General features: G+C 41.9%; 1 protein-coding gene across 1 annotated transcript; it reads right to left on the minus strand.

Moving 5' to 3' along the window:
• Positions 1 to 319: 319 nt before the first annotated feature.
• On the minus strand, positions 320 to 8234 carry LOC136439164 (NLR family CARD domain-containing protein 4-like). The gene is made up of 5 exons (XM_066434412.1): positions 8150 to 8234; positions 6893 to 7150; positions 6488 to 6562; positions 2341 to 5134; positions 320 to 391 (listed from the first exon to the last, which is right to left on the minus strand). Exons 1-5 carry the CDS (start codon positions 8193 to 8195, stop codon positions 331 to 333), a joined length of 3234 nt encoding a protein of 1077 aa, XP_066290509.1. The 5' UTR covers positions 8196 to 8234; the 3' UTR covers positions 320 to 330.
• Between the last annotated feature and the right edge of the window lie 10843 nt (positions 8235 to 19077).

Below are 19077 nucleotides of genomic sequence, written 5' to 3' on the forward strand. Positions count from 1 at the left end.
AAATGCTGTGGCAGGAGAGGACTTTTCACTGTATTCTTTGAATAACAGAGAATGCTGTGGCAGAGATTAAGTTTATTACTGAATATCATGTATACTTAGCCTTGTTTTTCTTCCAGAGAAATGTAAAAATTATTTCTACTCTTATTTTATGGGGGCTTAATAGTACAAAAACATGTACTGATACAATAAAAGTTTCATGTACTTTGGCAACTTATTGTCTTTAATGGAAACATGCTACATCAATCTCTCCAATATTTCAGTGTTTGCATTACTATAACCTCATAAATACAGAATGCTGACCTCAACAGAACAGATCAGCATGTTGGGAACTCAAATCCCCAGGCAGCTGGCTGTGGTGTCCGCTCCCTCAGGAACTCCCTCCCTAGCATAGCTGTAGATGGAAAAAGGAAATGCTTAGTTACATCAAATACTACATGTTGTTACAGCATTAAGATGGCAAAATTTGGGGGTAAAAATAGTAATAAACTAGAGTTCCACAAACACATTATCTTCGCCAAATAATCAAGGCTTATTATGGAAAGTGATTTATATTTACGTGCCTATCACCCCCTGCAAATTTGATCATGCACCATACCATTTGGACGTTATGATTGGGCGAATGAGTCCAGTTAAGATAGGGTTAAAAATCATTTGGTGGTACAGGACTAGTATATGTGTAGAGTGTGCTGATATATGTTATAACTGGTCATGAAAAAATATGAGTATGTTGATATTATATGGGCCACAAAGGTTCGATATGGCAGTGTTGAAAGTTAAAAGTGATGATGAAATAGTACAGTCAATACATATGAATAGAATAAATCTGGCACGTTTTTAGGTGTTTCTAGTCAGGCTTTCTATTTTATCCCTATTGCGTTATGTCGCCAACCGTGTTGAACAAAAATGCTTAAACTGAACGCGTCAAAAACCAGCAGGACCCACACCTCTGCTTGGAGAATAGTTTATTTATTTGACCTACATGTACGTTTATGCAAGGCTATCTGTTTACATGACCTGACACTGTCCCATGTCCCATTGAAAGGCAGTGGGTTAACAAACTTTCCTTACTAATTATGCAAATTAGCTCCTTATTTGCATAATTAGTCATTGATTATGTAAAGCACCATCCGAGCTCTCTACATACCAAACATCACGACGATCTGTCGACCCATTCTCAAGTTATTCATGTCCGAATGTCAAAACAAAAACACCCACTGCGGTTCTTAACAAGCCGCTAGGGGGCCAAAATTTACAGAACTTACTTTCTGTGGCATGAACTGTCTACCACACAAAAATCATGACCATAGCACTTTCAGAAAATATGCCCCTAAATTTTGAAGCTCTGCTGCAGTACCTTTGGTACCCGCTAGAAGGCCCATTATCGAACTTGACCTTCCTTTCGGTAAATCCTACCCATCCACTTAATATCATAAGGATCCATCAACAGCTTCTTGAGTTATGTTGTCCACAAGAAAATTCACATCCACACAAAGCCCGTTGCAGTACCGACGGAAAGTGCCAGGAGAACCATTTTTGAACTTAACCTCCGTTTTCACAACATCTACACACCTGCAAAAAATCATGAAGATCCATCAACGTTTCCGTCACCTTTTTTGCCTACATACAAACACAAAAAAATGCTAAGTCCGCTGCAGTACTATTGAAAAACGCAAGGTAAACCATTTTCGAACTTGACCTTCCTTTACACAACCACTACACACCTACTAAAAATCATAAAGATTCATTGAAGTTTTCTTGAGTTATGCTCCTGACATACATTCAGACCCACCCAACAGATTTTTCAACCGAAAACATAATCCTCTCCGAGTACAAGTACTCGGCGAAGATAACAAGGGATTCAAAAATGACCTGTTACATGTACCACATACTATTAAGTTTGGCATATACATGTACCTTATTGAAACATGTATACAAGAACAGGTGTGTGTACGTACATGCACAAAATTACAAATAGTGCAGTCTTGGAATTGTATACTAGTATAGCAAAAGATAATTTACAGCTTAGGGCCCTGTCACACTTGTGCGTATATTCAAGTGCGCGTGAGTTGCGCATTAACATTTCCTTGGTTTAAGTAAGGTTTGTGGGGGAAAAGTTTTTTTCTACTTTGACCCACCGTTGTGCAGCCACGTGATCGAACCTAAGAAATAACTTATTCAGCTGCAAACTTAACCTAAACCAAAAACATGGTAAAACGCAACTCATGCGGACTTGTATATACGCACAAGTGTGACAGGGGCTTTATCACTTAGGACTCAAATGCTTTCTTAGAATCACTTAACAGATACCATGGAGAACAACATGCTTAGAGAATAACTCACTACAGCTGATTCAGTGTTGGGTGTTCCTCAGCAGCCTGCACCACAGCCTGGAACCCTGCAGGCTCCATGGAGATGCCCCACAGGTGCAGCCACTCCAGGGCAGGGAGTCTGGGTAGAGCCTCGGCCAGAGCCATGGCAGCAGTGTCAGACAGATGTGCAAGTGGGTACCTGTGATCAGACATGTTTAGCTTGGCCAGTGCCGGCAGTGCGCTGATGAGCTGAGCAACCCTACTCAGTCCGACTCCTGTTACTCCCTTATTGCCTATCCACAGCTCCTGTAGTGTGGTGTTATAGTGAGGGGCTGTGGTCAGATTCTTGCAACGTGGTGGGTTTTGTTCCATGTCCAAACTGCTGGGTTGGCAGAGTGTTTGCACCAGTGAGACAATCCCTGAGTCCCCTATGTTATTGCTTCTCACATTCAACACCTGCAAGTCCACCAGGTGAGGCAGAGCTTTGATCAGTGCTGATACTCCTCTGTCACTGATACCTGTTGACCATAGCTCCAATACTTTCATGGCTGTGAGGTGGTGGAGGATAGAAGCCAGGGACTCCAGCCCGGGGTCTCCTATGTCATTCTCACTAATGTCCAGTTTGATAAGTCTGGTTAGCTGACGCAATGCAGGGACCAGTGTGCCCATGCCTGTGGAGCTGATGCCGATCCGCTCCAGGCCCAACATCTGCATGGCAGTGAAGTTTGGGAGGACAGCGGTGAGAGACTCCAGCCCGGTGTCACCGATATGATTATAGTTTATGCACAGTTCTCTCAGTCTCACTAGGTGAAGCATGCAGGGAGCCAGGCTTGACATGCCCACAGCTGTCATATCAACCGAATCAAGAAAGAGTACAGCCAGGTGTGGAATATTGGACAGCCCTACCAGCAGGACTTTCATCCCAGCATCACCAAGATCACCAGAAAGGTCCAGCTCCTCTAACAGAGACATGTGGCTGAACCCCCGCACAAGTTCCTGGAGTGATGATGGTTCTAGCATGTTGTCTGGCATATCCAATGCCCTCACACAAGGAACATTTTTCAGAACAGAAACCAGCCTGGCCATCTTATCAGGTGAGTCAAATGGCACATCCTCTAGTCTTAGATCTAACTTCAGGCCAGGAATTGGAGTGGTGAAAATCTTTTCCAGGTACTGTACAGAATTTGATGTTCTTGTTGTTAGTATGGTTCTGTCAGGGAGATCTGATGACTGGATGTTTTCCAAGTAGTACTTCAGAGCAGTATGTAGTGTACGGTGTTCGTCCAGGTACAAGATGATGACTGTCAGGGCTCCACTGACTGCATGAAGTACGGCGGGCTCTTTTCTTTCATTCAGAATATTCAGGCAGAGCAAAATGAACCTCTCGTAAGTTTCAACAGATTTTTCAATCTCTGGTTTTACAGGTATTTGGTGAAAACTCTTGAAGTCATCTGGTTGTAAATGTGAAAACTCCTTCTTACAAAGATTGCTTAGTTCTTCCATCACAGCTTTTGCTGCCAGTGAGTCACAGCCACATGTGAACTGAAGCAGGTTACTGAGTTCAAGTGCCCTTGTTATGGAGGTGAGCTGCAGCAGCTTTGCAATGTCTTCTTTTACCGGAGCATGAGCGACATATCTTCCAGCAAGGAACTCTTGCATGGTCTTGTGTGAAAAGTTCAACCGTTTCCTAGGGTGCAATCTAGATGAAGAATCCTCCAAGGAGACAACACCCAGCTTTAACAACAACTCCCAATCAAGCTTCTCTCTCTCTGCTTCTGTAAGATCAAGCAGTGTCTCATTCCTCAGCAGTGCCTCTAGCGCAAGTTTGCCAAGCTGCAGCAAAGACTTGGCAACCTCTCTAGGCAGCCCTTCTGTTGGCATGTCCACTCCTTCCCGCTTACAGTACTTTCTAACCAGACATGTCAGCAGATTGTCGTACAGTCCCGTCATTGTTCCAGTAGATACAATATTTTGGTCCTCCTCCCACAGCAGACACAACAACATCAGGAACATTGGTGTATATATCAAAGTCTTCAAAAGTTTGTTATCTTCAATATGTTCAACAAGTGTCTTTGTCAGTTCTTGCTTCATAACAACAGTGAAATACTGATCCATATATTTCTCTACATGTTCTTCAGAGAAACCCATGATGTGTATGTGGCAGTCTGGCCGGGTGTACTGCTGCACTCCTGCTGAGGGTCGGGAGGTGATCACAATCATGCTGTTGGGGTACAACTTGCCAGACAGCAGTTTAGGAATGGCCTGCCCAGCTACCCTGGCCTCTGACTGCAGCTCATCATACCCATCTAGGAGGAAGAGCACACGGGACTCATTCCTCTGAAGGATTGCTCTGATTGATCTTACATCAATACCTTCTGCTGTTTCAGGAACGCACTGGTCCCACACCATCTCCTCTATGGGCTCCCCCTCCCTCACCTCCCTGAGCCGGATCAACAGGGCGATGTCGTGCCGTCTGCCCAGCTTTGTTTTCTGTGAGACGGCATCTAGGGCTTCTTTGGACAGAAATGTTGTCTTTCCCCCTCCGGCTTCACCCTCAATCAGAATGCACCTTGGTGCTGTGGACAGCCCTGTGATACCTGGCTTGAACAAGTCATCCAATGACTTAAGTTTTTTTCTTTGATTCATTGATTCTGACCTGTAATGTGCTTCAGATGTTTTGAGGTGTTTTTCATGTCCTGGTATCAACTCTAACTGGGTGAAGATGTCACTGAGGGTAAGTGTGAACTTGTCATTCCAGATCAGAGGCTTAAAGTGAGACAGTTTTAACTCATAGTACTTCTTCACAGACTTCTGGAACATTTCTGGAATAGAAAGACACTATTATAAGACTTTGTGAATAATAGAGTCCATTCTAACTCACTGCAAGGGTTGTTATTGTCATAATCTACAACTGTATTTGATTTATTTGTCTAGGAGATTTCATACTTTGGAAATATTGTGATTGTCATTTCAAGTTTACAATGTATAATCATTTGCCAGGTTGTGTAAAACTTTGAAAATATCAATGATGTGGAATATGATATTTCTAATAGTTTCTAAATAATGGTTACAGCATTCTACCATTTTCTACCATTTTCTACCATTTTTTACAATTATTAGTAACATTTTGTAAATGGGCACCATGCATAGATGGCTTGCCACAAAGGACCTAACAGTGTCCAGCAGTGACATCTAAAAATACACAGAGGCAGACAATAGGGCTGGATTAGCACCTACTTTTATGGGGGCAATTGCCCTAATCAACTATCTAGAATGTTTTGTAAACATTTCTCTATATTTCAAAAATTTGAAGAATCACATAGATATTTGCAAATTATTCTAACTACAGAATTTTTGTTCAGTCCCTTTCAAAATGTTCCTAATGTCCCTAAAAACTCTTGTGGTGACTTGGAATGGACCTAGTCATCCAGGATATTGAAGAAAAAAACTTTAATTCAATCATTGATTGAATCACTGAAGAAAGATGTTCGAAGGACATCTGAAACATCTGATATTTTTATATTGTAATCCAGCGGTATGAAAAAAAAAATTAAGAAAAAAAACATTCTCAGTGGCAAATGTGCTAGATGTTGGCACATCGGCAACCAAATCCGCAGTGTGTTTTTTGGCACACAGTTTGACAGATTAGCCGAATAGGCTTGGTGGGCGTCACTCCACCATCCAGGATGGTAGTGTAAAGTGCCTTTCCCAAGGGCACAACGTCGGGGCATGGTGAGTATCGAACTCGGGACCTATTGATTTCAAGTTCAGTGCTCTAACCGTTACGCCACGCCGACATCCAGCGGTATAGGTTGAATTAAAGTTTCATTATTATCATAAGACTTCAAACTCAAACTTAGTGTGAATCTAACTTTATCAAAGTGCAAAGACATCATTGTACATCAGGGGATAAAACTTGTTAGCTTGAAGTCACGACTTTTGGAAGTTTGACCTCTGGTACCTAGTACCTTTCTTATTAGTAGCTAACCAATCCTTCTTAACTAGGAGTCAGGAAACTAATATTCAATGAGAAAACAGTATATGATAAAATAGAGAAAAAAGCTCAGTAGCTGCTAGAGTACATTTTGTAAATCTAAAGTTAATTATGCCACAGGTCCTACTGGTAGTTTAAGCATAGATGATATTTCCTCTCATGTCTGATTTAGATAAGAAAATAGTCTGATTCACACCTGTCAATGAAGTAGATTCTGTTCCTGCAGCTCCAACTGGAAATGAAACTTGAAAGGGCATTTCTGGAAGAGGACAAACAAAGGGTCATGTTTTTCTGAACAATGATGAACAGTTTTGAATGGCTTTTTGAATTTACTCTTCAAACATAAATTTTTTTTTTGCCACCTTAAAGTTCACACATGCCATATTCTTTCAACACCCTTCAAAGTGACGACATGAAATAAGAAAGATGGGGTTTTACAAAGAAGGTGTTAAACTCTTAACAACTTTAAAGACAGTTGAATATTAACTTATGAACTATGATATTGTAATGGACAGAAAATGGTAACTGTAAAAAAATATACCAGGAAGAAATCAATGTAGACAGCACAGAATATAATTATGCTAGTCACCTCGAAGTTTCTTCCTTAGACCATCCACAACATTCTGCAGGGTTGCCTCAGACAGAGCCTCCATCAGGACCTCTATGGTGGCTCTCTCTCCGTTACGCTTGACCCATTCCTCCAACAGGTCCATACAGCGAGACTTGTCATCTCGGTTTCTCCCATCGATGTTGTCGATATCAGGTTGTTCAAATTCAAGATGGAAGGCCAGGTCCTTCCAGTCTGAGCTCACCTTTTCCTTGATGTAATAGAAGTACTTACGGACATCTGTAAAGTCACATAAAAGATACTGATCATTATTTTCTATCAACACACATGCCCTCTTCAGCAATATCAGAAAGCTCAGTGCTACTCACACAGTTACTAGTAAGCCCCCCTCTCACTGGACCCGCGGCACGCTGGCGTCGTCGCTGCAGCCGATCAAATTGACAAAGCACTCCACGAATTTCATCTGCATCTGTTTAAGCTTGGTGTGTTTTGTTGTCTTTTTGGTCATAAAGTCAAGGGTAACACAAATCCAGTTATAGGATGCAGCGACGCCGCCAGCGTGCCACGGGTCCAGTGAGAGGGGGGCTTTAGCAATGCACTCATCCACCAAGTTATAGTATCAGTAATAAGATTTTATAATCTATTGGTAGGGTTGTTTCCTTAAAAAAATTTTTTCACACATGAACAGTTATCCTCACCATTTTGTCTTTAATTGGTTACTAGTGGGTTAACATGTATCACATCTATCACAGAGCAGGGGTTCATCTAAATCAGGAAAGAGGGGCGTTGCACCCTCTTGTTTCAGCCCAGCTCCCCCTTGTCAAATTCAGATTTTAGCTTGATATGAGCATATAGCCTTCACTCAGTAATAGATTCATCCATAAATACATAGAATTCACTCCCTCGCATGTGTGTGCTCCCTCTTGTTTAATTTTTCTAGAAAAACACCTGCAGAGACAAGGATAAGGGTTTCAGTAAGAGATTTCTCAGTATCACTGCCATTTGGAGTCGAGTACAATTCTAAAAATACAAGATGAAGGATCACACTGGATATCAACTTTTCAATTCTCATTACCATATTTTCCTATGTTTGCAATTGACTGAAATTCAGAGTTTTCATATCAAAATGAAGGACTATAATAGTAAGTAATATATAATATCATGACTCTGTTGCTAACTGAAAAACATAGATTTATGATTTAAACTTGGTTTCTTTTGCGCCAGAAGAGTCTGACAGTGTATTTGCTGCCATCTTCATGACAATGTAACATTTCTCACCTGCAGTTTCACCTGAGTTACCAGTTGCTCCATGCCCCTCAGCCATGATGTCACACAGGTGTCAAGTATGAGGCAACAACAGCACCTGGAATGGATACGTGTTTTGTTACAACTAGACTTACGACACCTTAAACTGACAGGTCTGTTGTTTACAACTGGACCTGAAATAAACAGGTGAATGGTTGCAACTAGACTTACAACACATGAAACAGATGTTTGTACATGTGTGCGTGTAGTAACAACACCTGAAACAGATGTGTGTGGTTCCAACTAGACTCACATTAAGTGAGTCACAGCACCAGAAACAGAGAGGTGTGTGGTTCCAGCTATACTTACAACACCAGAAACAGACGTGTGTGTGGTTACAACTAGACTTACTGCACCTGAATCGGACAGGTGTATGGTTATAAGGCCGCAGAACACAGTATTAATGGGCGCCTGGGCGACCCCCGTACAATAGTAGTTCGGGTACGAAGTAGTGCGTCACATTGCTTGAAAAGGCCATAGTTTTTTCTTCCGTGCACGTTAGCGAGGCTGAAACTGTGGTGAATGGCAGAGGATTACGTCAGTTTTGTGACAGTACGAGTTTGATTACGATGTTTGTTCGGTCGGGTTGGATTCGCGCCTGAATATTTTAGCGCCCGACTACTGTGAGTCGGCTGCAGTTCAGTGACCTCCGCTGGAGGTCATATCAAAGTCGCTTTTAAAAAAGAACGAGACAGTGTCACAGGGATTTCGCACCCCCCTGATTTTGAACCCCCCGGTGCGAAATCACTAGGGATCTCGCACCCCCCGGTGCGAAATCCCTAGTGATCTTGCACCCCCCAGCTAGGGATCTCGCACCCCCTCCTCGAACCCCCCTAGGGATTTTGAACCCCCCCAAATATTTCGAAAGGTGCTCTGTCTGTGCAGCAATTATATTTAAAACTGCATTTTGATATAATAAAGCCATAGTTTAACGTGGTAATCGAGAGAATTACAAGTAACTGTGTCTGACAGAACAAACATCTAAGACTCCGGGAACCCATGCCCTGGACTAATGTAACGCTACTAGTATTTCAGCACAGCGCGATGATGGTGACTCTCTGTGCACGATGATTCGTTGTAATATTCTTCCTTTGTGCCATGAGGAATGTTCGATTAGTTCATAATTGATTTTTTTAATTATTTCAGAGACTTGAATAACATTTTATCATACAAAATTATATCACATATTGAATGGATGACGGGTGTTAAATAGGGTTAGAAAAAAATTATCGAAGCCTTAATCAAAATCTTATGACATTTCTGAGTAAGAATTATTAGATATTTAATGTTAAAAACTACGGGATAAAAAAATGTCGCCACCAGGATTTGAACACAAGATCCATGACTCCCAGATAGTCATTGCACAACCCACTTCGTTACCACTTCAGTCAACAGAGCATTTGAAATGTCAGTTATAGTTACCAATCAATTTGTTAAAAAGATACCTACTGGGAATTATGAATGCCGTAACAGAACACATACTACATCCTGGGGGTGCGAGATCACTAGAGGGGTGCGAAATCGCTAGGGATTTCGCACCGGGGGGTGCAAATTCACTAGTGATTTCGAACCGGGGGGTTCAAATTCACGGGGGGTGCGAGATCCCTGTGACACCGGCAACTTTAACCTCATTTTGCACATATTTTGCAGATTGTACCTTGAAGTCAAACATATTAAAATCTGGCGCAGCAAATCTGGCACCCTAATTGTGCACCTTTCTATAAATTTTCAAGCGTCGAAGCTTCTCACTTTGGGATCCTTAACTATGTAACCCTATAGGGCAATACTATTTTCTGCAACCATAACTAGACTTAAAACATTTACAGAAATCTATTTTAGACACGATATTGCCGACAAATCACACATATCTGTTGGATCCTGAAATACTGTATGGTCGGCGTATGGGATCTGTACTTACGTTCTTCATGGTTGTCCCCAGAAATATCCATCAACTTTTGGAACCGACTTTCGAACGCTTTTTACTTCCTCCTACCGCCATCTTGACTTTGGACGAGTTCATTCAACAATGGGACCGTCTTTAGTAAAACAAAGAGAAAAGCTTTACGTGCCAAATAACAAATATTCAACTCCATCTATGATATACTGTACCTCTCTATCTATATGTATAAGATACTCAAATGTGAGGTAAATGCTTCAAATAAAGTACTTTCTACTTTCGACCCCTGCGACATTGAGAAAAATGGAAGGTGCCTTAAAAGAAAACCACCGGCACCTGTTAGGAAGATTTTGGCAACACTTACGACCGGAGCCCATTCTATAGTCTGTAGTAATATATTGGAAATACATATTCGTGAAGGAGAGGTCACCACTAAGATAAACAATCGCGAATATACCAAGCTGACAGTATTCAAGGTGAGGTGAAGTCTCCCCCATTCAGAAGCGCCGCTCAGCGGTTGTAATAGTATAGGCACTGCAGCAATTTCATTACTATGCTACGCATACGGTGAAATGTATGCGTAATATGAGGACGTCAAAAGATTAGAACGGCCACGTTAGACGATTTTCTGTGTACACGCTGCAAATTGGGAATGCTTAATGTATTGAACTATGTTCCGAATCTGACTTCCTTTAAAAGACTCTTGAAGTAACGGAAATGAACAAAACGAACGGACACGGACTAAGAACCAGCTTGCGCCCTACTATATGCTGTATGTTGTAGCAATTGTATATTGTTGTACCATAAATATGTAATAATATATGTTGATAGAGTTATTAGGACTCAAATGACTGTGTATCTCTGTCATATTGTATCTGACCCTTACCTCTTCCCACATGACCTCAATGAAAAGCTGCCTGCAAACAAAGGTTCAAACAAACAAACGAAATGGCCTGGTATTCAGAGTTTAATATTCATTGTATTTGAAGTTTAACAGCGTGTGGGTAGTGGGTTTTGTCCTTTAGATGTATCAACACTGCTATATTTAACTGAAGTGTGATGAAGCTATGCGGATAGGGCTGATGAGCATGTGATTATGTGTGATGACAACTTATAAGCCGTTGGAAATTATACCCGATAAGGGGAGGAGAGACAGGAGTGAATCGAACACTACAGAAGAACAACGAGTACCACAAGCCTTGACATACCAGTACGATGGATGTCATGTACCGCGAGATTTGTAAATATGTTTTATCCTTTGAAGATGTATCAATACTGTTATATTTTAACTTAAGTGAGATGAAACTATGCTCTCCTACGGGAGGAATAAAGAAGAAAAAAATGGATGAATGAATGAATGAATGGATGAATGAATGAATGAATGAAAGACCTTTATTGCACGTTTATGCTCTGATGAGCTAAGTACAGGTCATGGTAACAAGCAGAAGTACAGTTACAGTGATAATGAACTCAGCATCATAGTCCATTGCGATTTTAATGAATAAAAGACATTAGAATAGCGCTAAAAATAGCGTCCAATCCTGTCCTTCAAGCGATCCGCTGATGTGAGAAAAAGTGCCCCCCTCCCCATCGAAGGGCTTACTTGCCACTTATACTCCCGTTCGAGCTCGCAGCGGGAACTTAAAACTCAATCATGGCCCGAGTAGCTATTTTTGTGACAGCCATGACCGGTCCATTAGCGCTTGATAGCCTTCGGTAAGTGCTACTCTTCGCGTCGTGATAGAGCCTCTCTCTGCAAATCACTCCAGTCGCGCTTGGCAGTTCCTGCCATGATAGCCAATCGGAAAATTACTCTCCAAGCGTTCCACTGCAACAAGTTCCGTGCGGGGTTTGAAAGCGCCATTTGCCGGCTAAAGTAGGCGATAAATAGCGGCGCATTCCGGCACGGCCTATTCATCTATTGCGTCATATTCTTTGAAGGACCACTTTGCTGATGTATATGACTGTAGGAGATTGATGATGCTCACTTGATCAAAAGTTGTTTTCTGTCTGAAATATAAAGTGTGCTCTTTATTCACAAGACAGATGGGAATCTGTGACAGTTTGCCTGTGATCTTTACGATCCGATGTACTGCGATATACGCTATCTTATGGCTACCTTAAGAATCTCACGAACATCGATGAAGGACAACGAACTCTACAAGAAGAACTTTTCTCCGTCGCGAAGCCATTACTCAAAGATTTAACAAGACACCGGGCGAAATGGACGGTCTAAATTGGTCGCGGAGGGACTTTAGCCGGTGTATAATTGGTACCACTCAAAAGAGCGATTGCGTATACGCTCGTATTTAGGTTCATTAAACTTTAATCTGCTTGCGTGGATGTCAACTGTTGAAGGCTATAGGCTGTAAAGGTCTAAACAATCCTCTGCCAGTGGAAGGTCCCCCCGGACGAGGCCTCTTTCACCTACCCGCAGGCGAAGTGGCTTGGACGGTAGCGTAGATAAGTCCATTAGAACCAAAATTACCTGGATTTCTTTCCCAGCAGTTCATTGATCGGGAATTTTCTCTCCAATACTGATTATAACCTTCCATTGCAGATGTGGAGGCACGTATGCGTATAATCATACCCCATAGCAGAATGATAGTTTTGAACTGTCTACTTAGATTATCCCATGTGGTTTAACTGCGATATATTGTACCTGGATTTCTTTCCCAGCAGTTCATTGATCGGGAATTTTCTCTCCAATACTGATTATAACCTTCCATTGCAGATGTGGAGGCACGTATGCGTATAATCATACCCCATAGCAGAATGATGATAGACCCCGTTCACACTCGTTTTTTTCAATCGCGATTGGATTGTAACTACTTCCGGAGGTAGTTTGATTGGATTAATCGTGATCGGATCCAATCCAATCCTATCAAATCTTGAGTGTGAACACAACTACGATTCATTCCATCGCGATCGGCGGAGATTTCGGCTGGTTCCGGGGGTGGGAGGCCTTACATCCGGGTACGTGGGGTTATAGTTCGCATCGCGCGGGAAAACAAACCCAAGCCGCACGTCAGATCGCTCTCTTACAACAACAACAACTTTCCATCGTCAACAATGCCCAAGAAGAAGGATAAAACTCCGTCAGCAACTTCAGCTGGTGGCAGGTGGCGTGATGAGGAGACCAGGGTCCTCATCGCAATCTGGGGGAGAGAGGAGGTGCAGGCCAAACTGGGGAAATGTCACCGAAAGAGGGACATTTACCGCACGAAGTGACAGTGTCTAGCGGAGAAATAGTCACAAAACAAGGACAACAACGACAACAACATTTACCAGATGATCGCCGAAAGCATGCTTCAATCGTGCTTCAATCGCGATCGGATCACGGCGTACTTTAATCCACTTGGCGAAAAGCAGTGTGAACGCAAAAGTTTCTTTGGGTTCAATCGCGATCGGATCGAACAATCGCGATTATACTTCAATCGCGATTGAAAAAAATGAGTGTGAACGGGGTCATATAGTGGTGTAATATTTCATATCAATTACAACAGGGACAGTAATTGAAATGTTAGTTTGTGACATGCATTGTGATTTGTTGAATGGTGCTGTTTTGCACCCATGACTTCTTAGATATCTATCAAAGAAAACATCATTATATAGAGTGTACACTGTACAACAGAAACAGGATTGGTGTCAGATACTTAGGGTTCAAAATGGGCGCACTGACACGAAATGACTATCAACTGAAATGAAAACAAAGTTTCTCGGATGCAAGGAAATGGGACACACATGCCGATTCCGGCTTACGTGGCACTGCCGTGCACTTCCTGAATGGGAAAATGCTGATATATCTTAGAATATCGTTGCTGGAACGATGCAGTATGTTTTCTGAGACTGAGATGTTAGCTTTGGTTTGGTTATATAAGAATCCTGAGTTGTTACCATATCTTGTTATACCATTGTGCATCGTCATCCTGACTCGTTTGCTCAAAAGGCACTTAACATCGCCGTCAGCAAGAAATTGACACCTATGAGGCCTTCTCGACCGCCTGATTGACGACGTGAAACTGTTTTACCATCAGAACGCCAAGATGGCAGCTACATGCTGATCTGGCTACGGAAACAGGCAGTGGACGGGGAACGATGGAACGTGATGCTATATTAAAGACACAATTCTGCGATTATAAAGTTCTAACCGTGACTTTCCTTGACTTTTGTCTATGCAATATGACAGGAATTGTGACGGAAATTTGAATGAAATGGATGCATTTCCGTTTTGAAAATTACGTGACGCTAGAAAGCCACTTATTCTACTCTATGTATTTTCACAGTTCTTACAACGACTTCCCTCTTTTATTCACTTCTGTACGGCGATAATCATAACAGAAAATGCAACGTTTGCATTTCCGCTGAGAAAAGCAAACGTGATGATAGGTACTTATTCCACCCTGCGTTTTCACACTTCTCGCCCAGACTTCAATCTAGGTTATTCCTCCTGAGCGTGTCGATATCCAATCCTGAGCACGAACCCAGGAGCGCGATGATAAATTTAATCATTACGTTTGCGACATGGTTACCTTGCGGGCCGTGGGCCGTGATGACGCCGCTACCCTTTGATATTTACCGCGGGTACGTGTCACCTGCCAGGTAGTAAACCTGCATATATTAGTCTCAAGGGGTGCTTTCATCAATAACCAGTGCCGTGGATGTCACTTGAAGACAGAAGAAAATATTCAGGATATGTTGATGAACGGGGAGTTAGAGAGCAATATATGAGAGCAAGGAGGTTCTATATAACCTCCTTGAAGAGAGGATGTACAATCCCGCCCTATGGCCCTCAACAGGAAAGGGGGTCTACGCGTTGAACTTTCAGGCACTTGGGATAATGCACTTCCCACCACCACCCTGTACTAAAACAACAGTAACTAATTGAACTATTAGCATACAACCTTATCTTGAATTAATCTTTTTTCAAAGACTACGTCAAGACATCCTAAATTGTCTTAACCTCATTAACATATCTATTCAGAGTTTTGGTATAAATCTGGTTTTCCAGTCCTTATCGTTAGTCACTGACGAAAGACAGCGAATGCTGTCTGAAACGTCTGACTGTTTCAACATTTTATCCAGTTGCTTGATGGAATTGAGTAACTATTTTTGGCGTAAGAATATCCAGGCTTTGCATAATGTACAAAATTACTAATAAACTTGTGGACGTACCGACTGATAAGTATCTAATACCAGCTCAAAAAAGGACAAGAAATAGTCATACCTTTAAGTACCAGAGTTGTCAACCAAGGATTGATGTGTTAAAAAATTCGTATTTTCCCGAGAACCATAGTAGAATGGAACTCGTTGTCATGAAGTACTATAGGAACATCTTCACCGAATAGCTTTAAGGAACATTTGATATTTTAATACCGCGGATACGTGTACCCGCCAGGTAGTAAACCTGCATATATTAGTCTCAAGGTAGTTTTCATCAATAACGCGTTATTTTGTATCGCTTTTTCAAGGATCAGACAGACAAACATGATTGCTTATGGGGACCCCTTTCTCGCACATACACATAAGGCCACAGTGACTTGATTATATGTTTAACACCCGTGCGCACATAAATGTTCGTCAGTTTAAAAGAAAAAGGTTTGCTTAATCGTACAAGTCGTACAAAGAAGCATAAATATGCCGTATAAAAACAAAGAAAGGAAAATGGATACCAATGAATATGACGTAAGCCCTAAAAAAAGAAGAAAATGTGACAGAACAAAAATAGATAATTCATTGTTCTGCGTGTTAAGTAATTTGTTCAATCTTTCTGACTACTTATCTTTCATAATGGAGGCAACTCTGTTTCTTTTGCCCAACTCGTATCGGTTTCGGGGTGCCTAAATGATGTTATCCATAAAATCAAATTATGGATAAAGAATTAAACCAGCCAAACAAATGCATTGCGTGTGTCTTTATTTGGGTCAAAAGTTACCTTGCATGTTACATGCTGGTTTAGGATGATGACAGGTCAATTTGTTCATAGTTATGCATTGGGCAATGTGAGAAGTAATGTTCAGTTGTTCAATCGAGGTACCCGCATTTGCACCACAGTGCATTTCATTTGCTCAACATAACCAAGATGTTAGTGTGGCAAGTTGCTGGGCCTTCTTGGTTGACAACAATGCTTTTACTTCCTGCCATTTTTGTCTCCTTGGTACAAGAATGTAATAAGATGCGTCTAAGATATCCACAATGTCTATGAGAATCTCCTGATCTTCAAAATATAATGATGGAGCATCTACCGTATAGTTCTTGAAAAACGTCTTAAATAATTCTTCATTGATAGTGTCATGACATTTTACTTCATTTTTGTTCTGTCCCCTTTAACAAGCACACTGTGGGTCTGAGAAATCCGAAACGTCTATACGAATCTCTTGTTTCTCAAAAGATAAACATTGAGTATTTACCGTATCATCTTTGGGGTCGTATGTTTTGAATGTTAATGGGTGCGTCTTTGTGATTGTTACGTTCTTGAACAGATTTGATAAATCACTATGTTGGCGTAGGACAAACCGCATAAGTAAAGGTTCGTAACGTTGTAATTGTGCATTCGAATTACATCTTTTATATAAAGACATCAGTTCGATTTTCCACTGCACGCACAGGTATCATTTTCAAAGCGCAGCGATCACAAAAGAGCAGCGCGGGGGACTTGATAGCCCTTCTGTCTTCGGTTGTCGGATGATTGCGTCTCAGACAGGCTGTCTCCTTGGAGATTTCTCTCCGGTCGACCCGGAGCATTCATCAGCTGAGATGAGTACAAAGACTGAAAACAGATCACATCCGTTACGGTAACAAGAAACTCATCGAGGATAAATAGAAGATAAATGGAAGGGAACTCAAGTCTTTGTAAAAAAAATGTGGTTTCACGTCTGGTTTTGTATAAGACTGTAAACGCAGAAATAATCGCGGTGATTTATGTTTGCGGTAAGCTCTTCGCCGCGAACTTAGAAACACCGCGAAACTTTCTGCCCTCCTTCCCCATTCTCTACTATTGTCTCAAACGCGAAGTTAAAACCACCGCGAACACTCGATTTTCTCCCTACCGTGAAATCAAAACAACGCGAACTTAAATGCATCTACAGTAATGCTAGCTAGTGGCACTTGTGTTACAATGCAGCCGGTCGTGTGTACGTAGCCAAGAGACAAGATAACCTTGTGCCAGATGAAAAATGACGTATCTTATGACACGCGGAGTAGCCTGATATTCGCTCGGTACATTAACATTTGCACCGTGGCGTTCCGCAGACGGATCCGTGGTAAAACTTGCCCTTCAAATACCCTTGATCTTCTGTCCGTCTTGCAGGAAATTTCAGAATGTGTCACGTTTACGGTTATACATCAATGGCAAGGATAGAGGGTCGGGGAAAGGGTCACGATCAAGATCACGGTGAAGGGTGAAGATGTGTATGCTGTGGAACAGTCACAACTGATTCACGGCACGATCAACCTTCAAGTTGGCTAAGATGGCCTAAGTTTGACATTTGCGTGAACACGAAGGTTTACTTATATATGTTTACAGGACTCTATTCTGAATTTACACTACGTTAATGTTAATCTAGCTATAGCGGTTTCCCAGCATCATTATGTTGTAGAAAAGATGTGTCACGCCAAACAAATGTTTCTGAGGTCGGCGCTGAATTACTCGTAGGAGTAGACTTAAATCCATCCTACTCTACCTCCAGTTCGCACCTCTCGTCGCATCCAAGCAGAGTATGCATATGTGACTCTCCAGTCATTGATTTTTCAAACTTAACAGTCGGATGGCGCAGACAATTTTTGAAGACTAGCAGGCAACCTCGGCGACCGAGTCCCAACCACAGATGACACTGCTCACGACTAACTCCCAACCATGGTCTTGGGAAGGTCGGGAGGCCATTGCCGGCTATGTGTGACAGGGACTGTAGATAGACACGACGTCATCTATTAAAACCTCTGCACTTTGATATACTATATTCACTACAGCGTTGGCATTTATTTTGTATCAAAAAGATCCGCACAGCATTTGCAGCAAATGATTTTATGATGAACAGCTCATGTTTTGCAGCCATCTGCACCCTCTTTCGTTAATAGATGTGCGAAAGGCGAAAATACCATTTTATAGGCAGGGCAGCAATTTTCAGGCTAGTAATCCCCATTTTACCATGTGCCTTGGGCTATTGGACTGCGGCTCAATGTTTCATTATGGAGGGATTTGGGAGGCTTTGGTGGGAGGCAAGTTCGTAAAGCCTCGGCATTTTCTTTACCGCCCAAAGGCCTGACACGTCTGACATTTTAGCGACCCGAGGTAATTTCACAAAGAGCGGGCGCAACTCCCTGAAAATTAACTACGTCTGGTTTATAAGCAGTTGACAATACGCAGAGCTACGGAGTGGTGCTTTTGGCAGGGAGATCTCTTCTTTGCCTTATTCTATAGAGATATCTACATTCGCCAAGAAAGTTATGTGCTTGAAGAAGCTCAAGAAGCTGTGAATGGGTCACTGTGATATTTGTCATGTAAGTGTTGGCACGACAAAGAACGTGACTTTTCAATTATGGGCCTTCTATGGCTAGTTTTGTCTATTTTAAACTTTAACAACCAAGCAGGTTGTATTTATTACCTGCATAGCTTTACGGCAAGTGAAAAAGTAGTTACAATCGTGGTTCAGAAGAAAGCGGATCTGCTGGTAAGCTTGTACGCAGGCAGGTAATATTCCGAAGGATTGGGAATCTTAACAATGCGTTTCACCCCCCCCCCCCCCCCTTACACCAGAGGTTGCGGCCGCTGAGCGACAAAGAATTCGAAATATCACTACGAAAGTCATAGACAAAGTTTTGTCCGTTGTGGCTTGAATCACGCCTTTCCCTCGTGCACAATATTCTAGTTTTGAACTCAATGTTCACACAAATTCAATATCAACGGGCATTCAGCGGTTGTTGTTCGGTTGAAGAGGAGCCCCCAAAATCACATTGGTCGATCCCGTCTAAAGCAACTAAAGCAACTAAAACAGAGACAAGAGAA

Source organism: Branchiostoma lanceolatum, chromosome 1 (assembly GCF_035083965.1).
Source record: "Branchiostoma lanceolatum isolate klBraLanc5 chromosome 1, klBraLanc5.hap2, whole genome shotgun sequence".
In the NCBI taxonomy this organism is placed as follows: domain Eukaryota; kingdom Metazoa; phylum Chordata; class Leptocardii; order Amphioxiformes; family Branchiostomatidae; genus Branchiostoma; species Branchiostoma lanceolatum.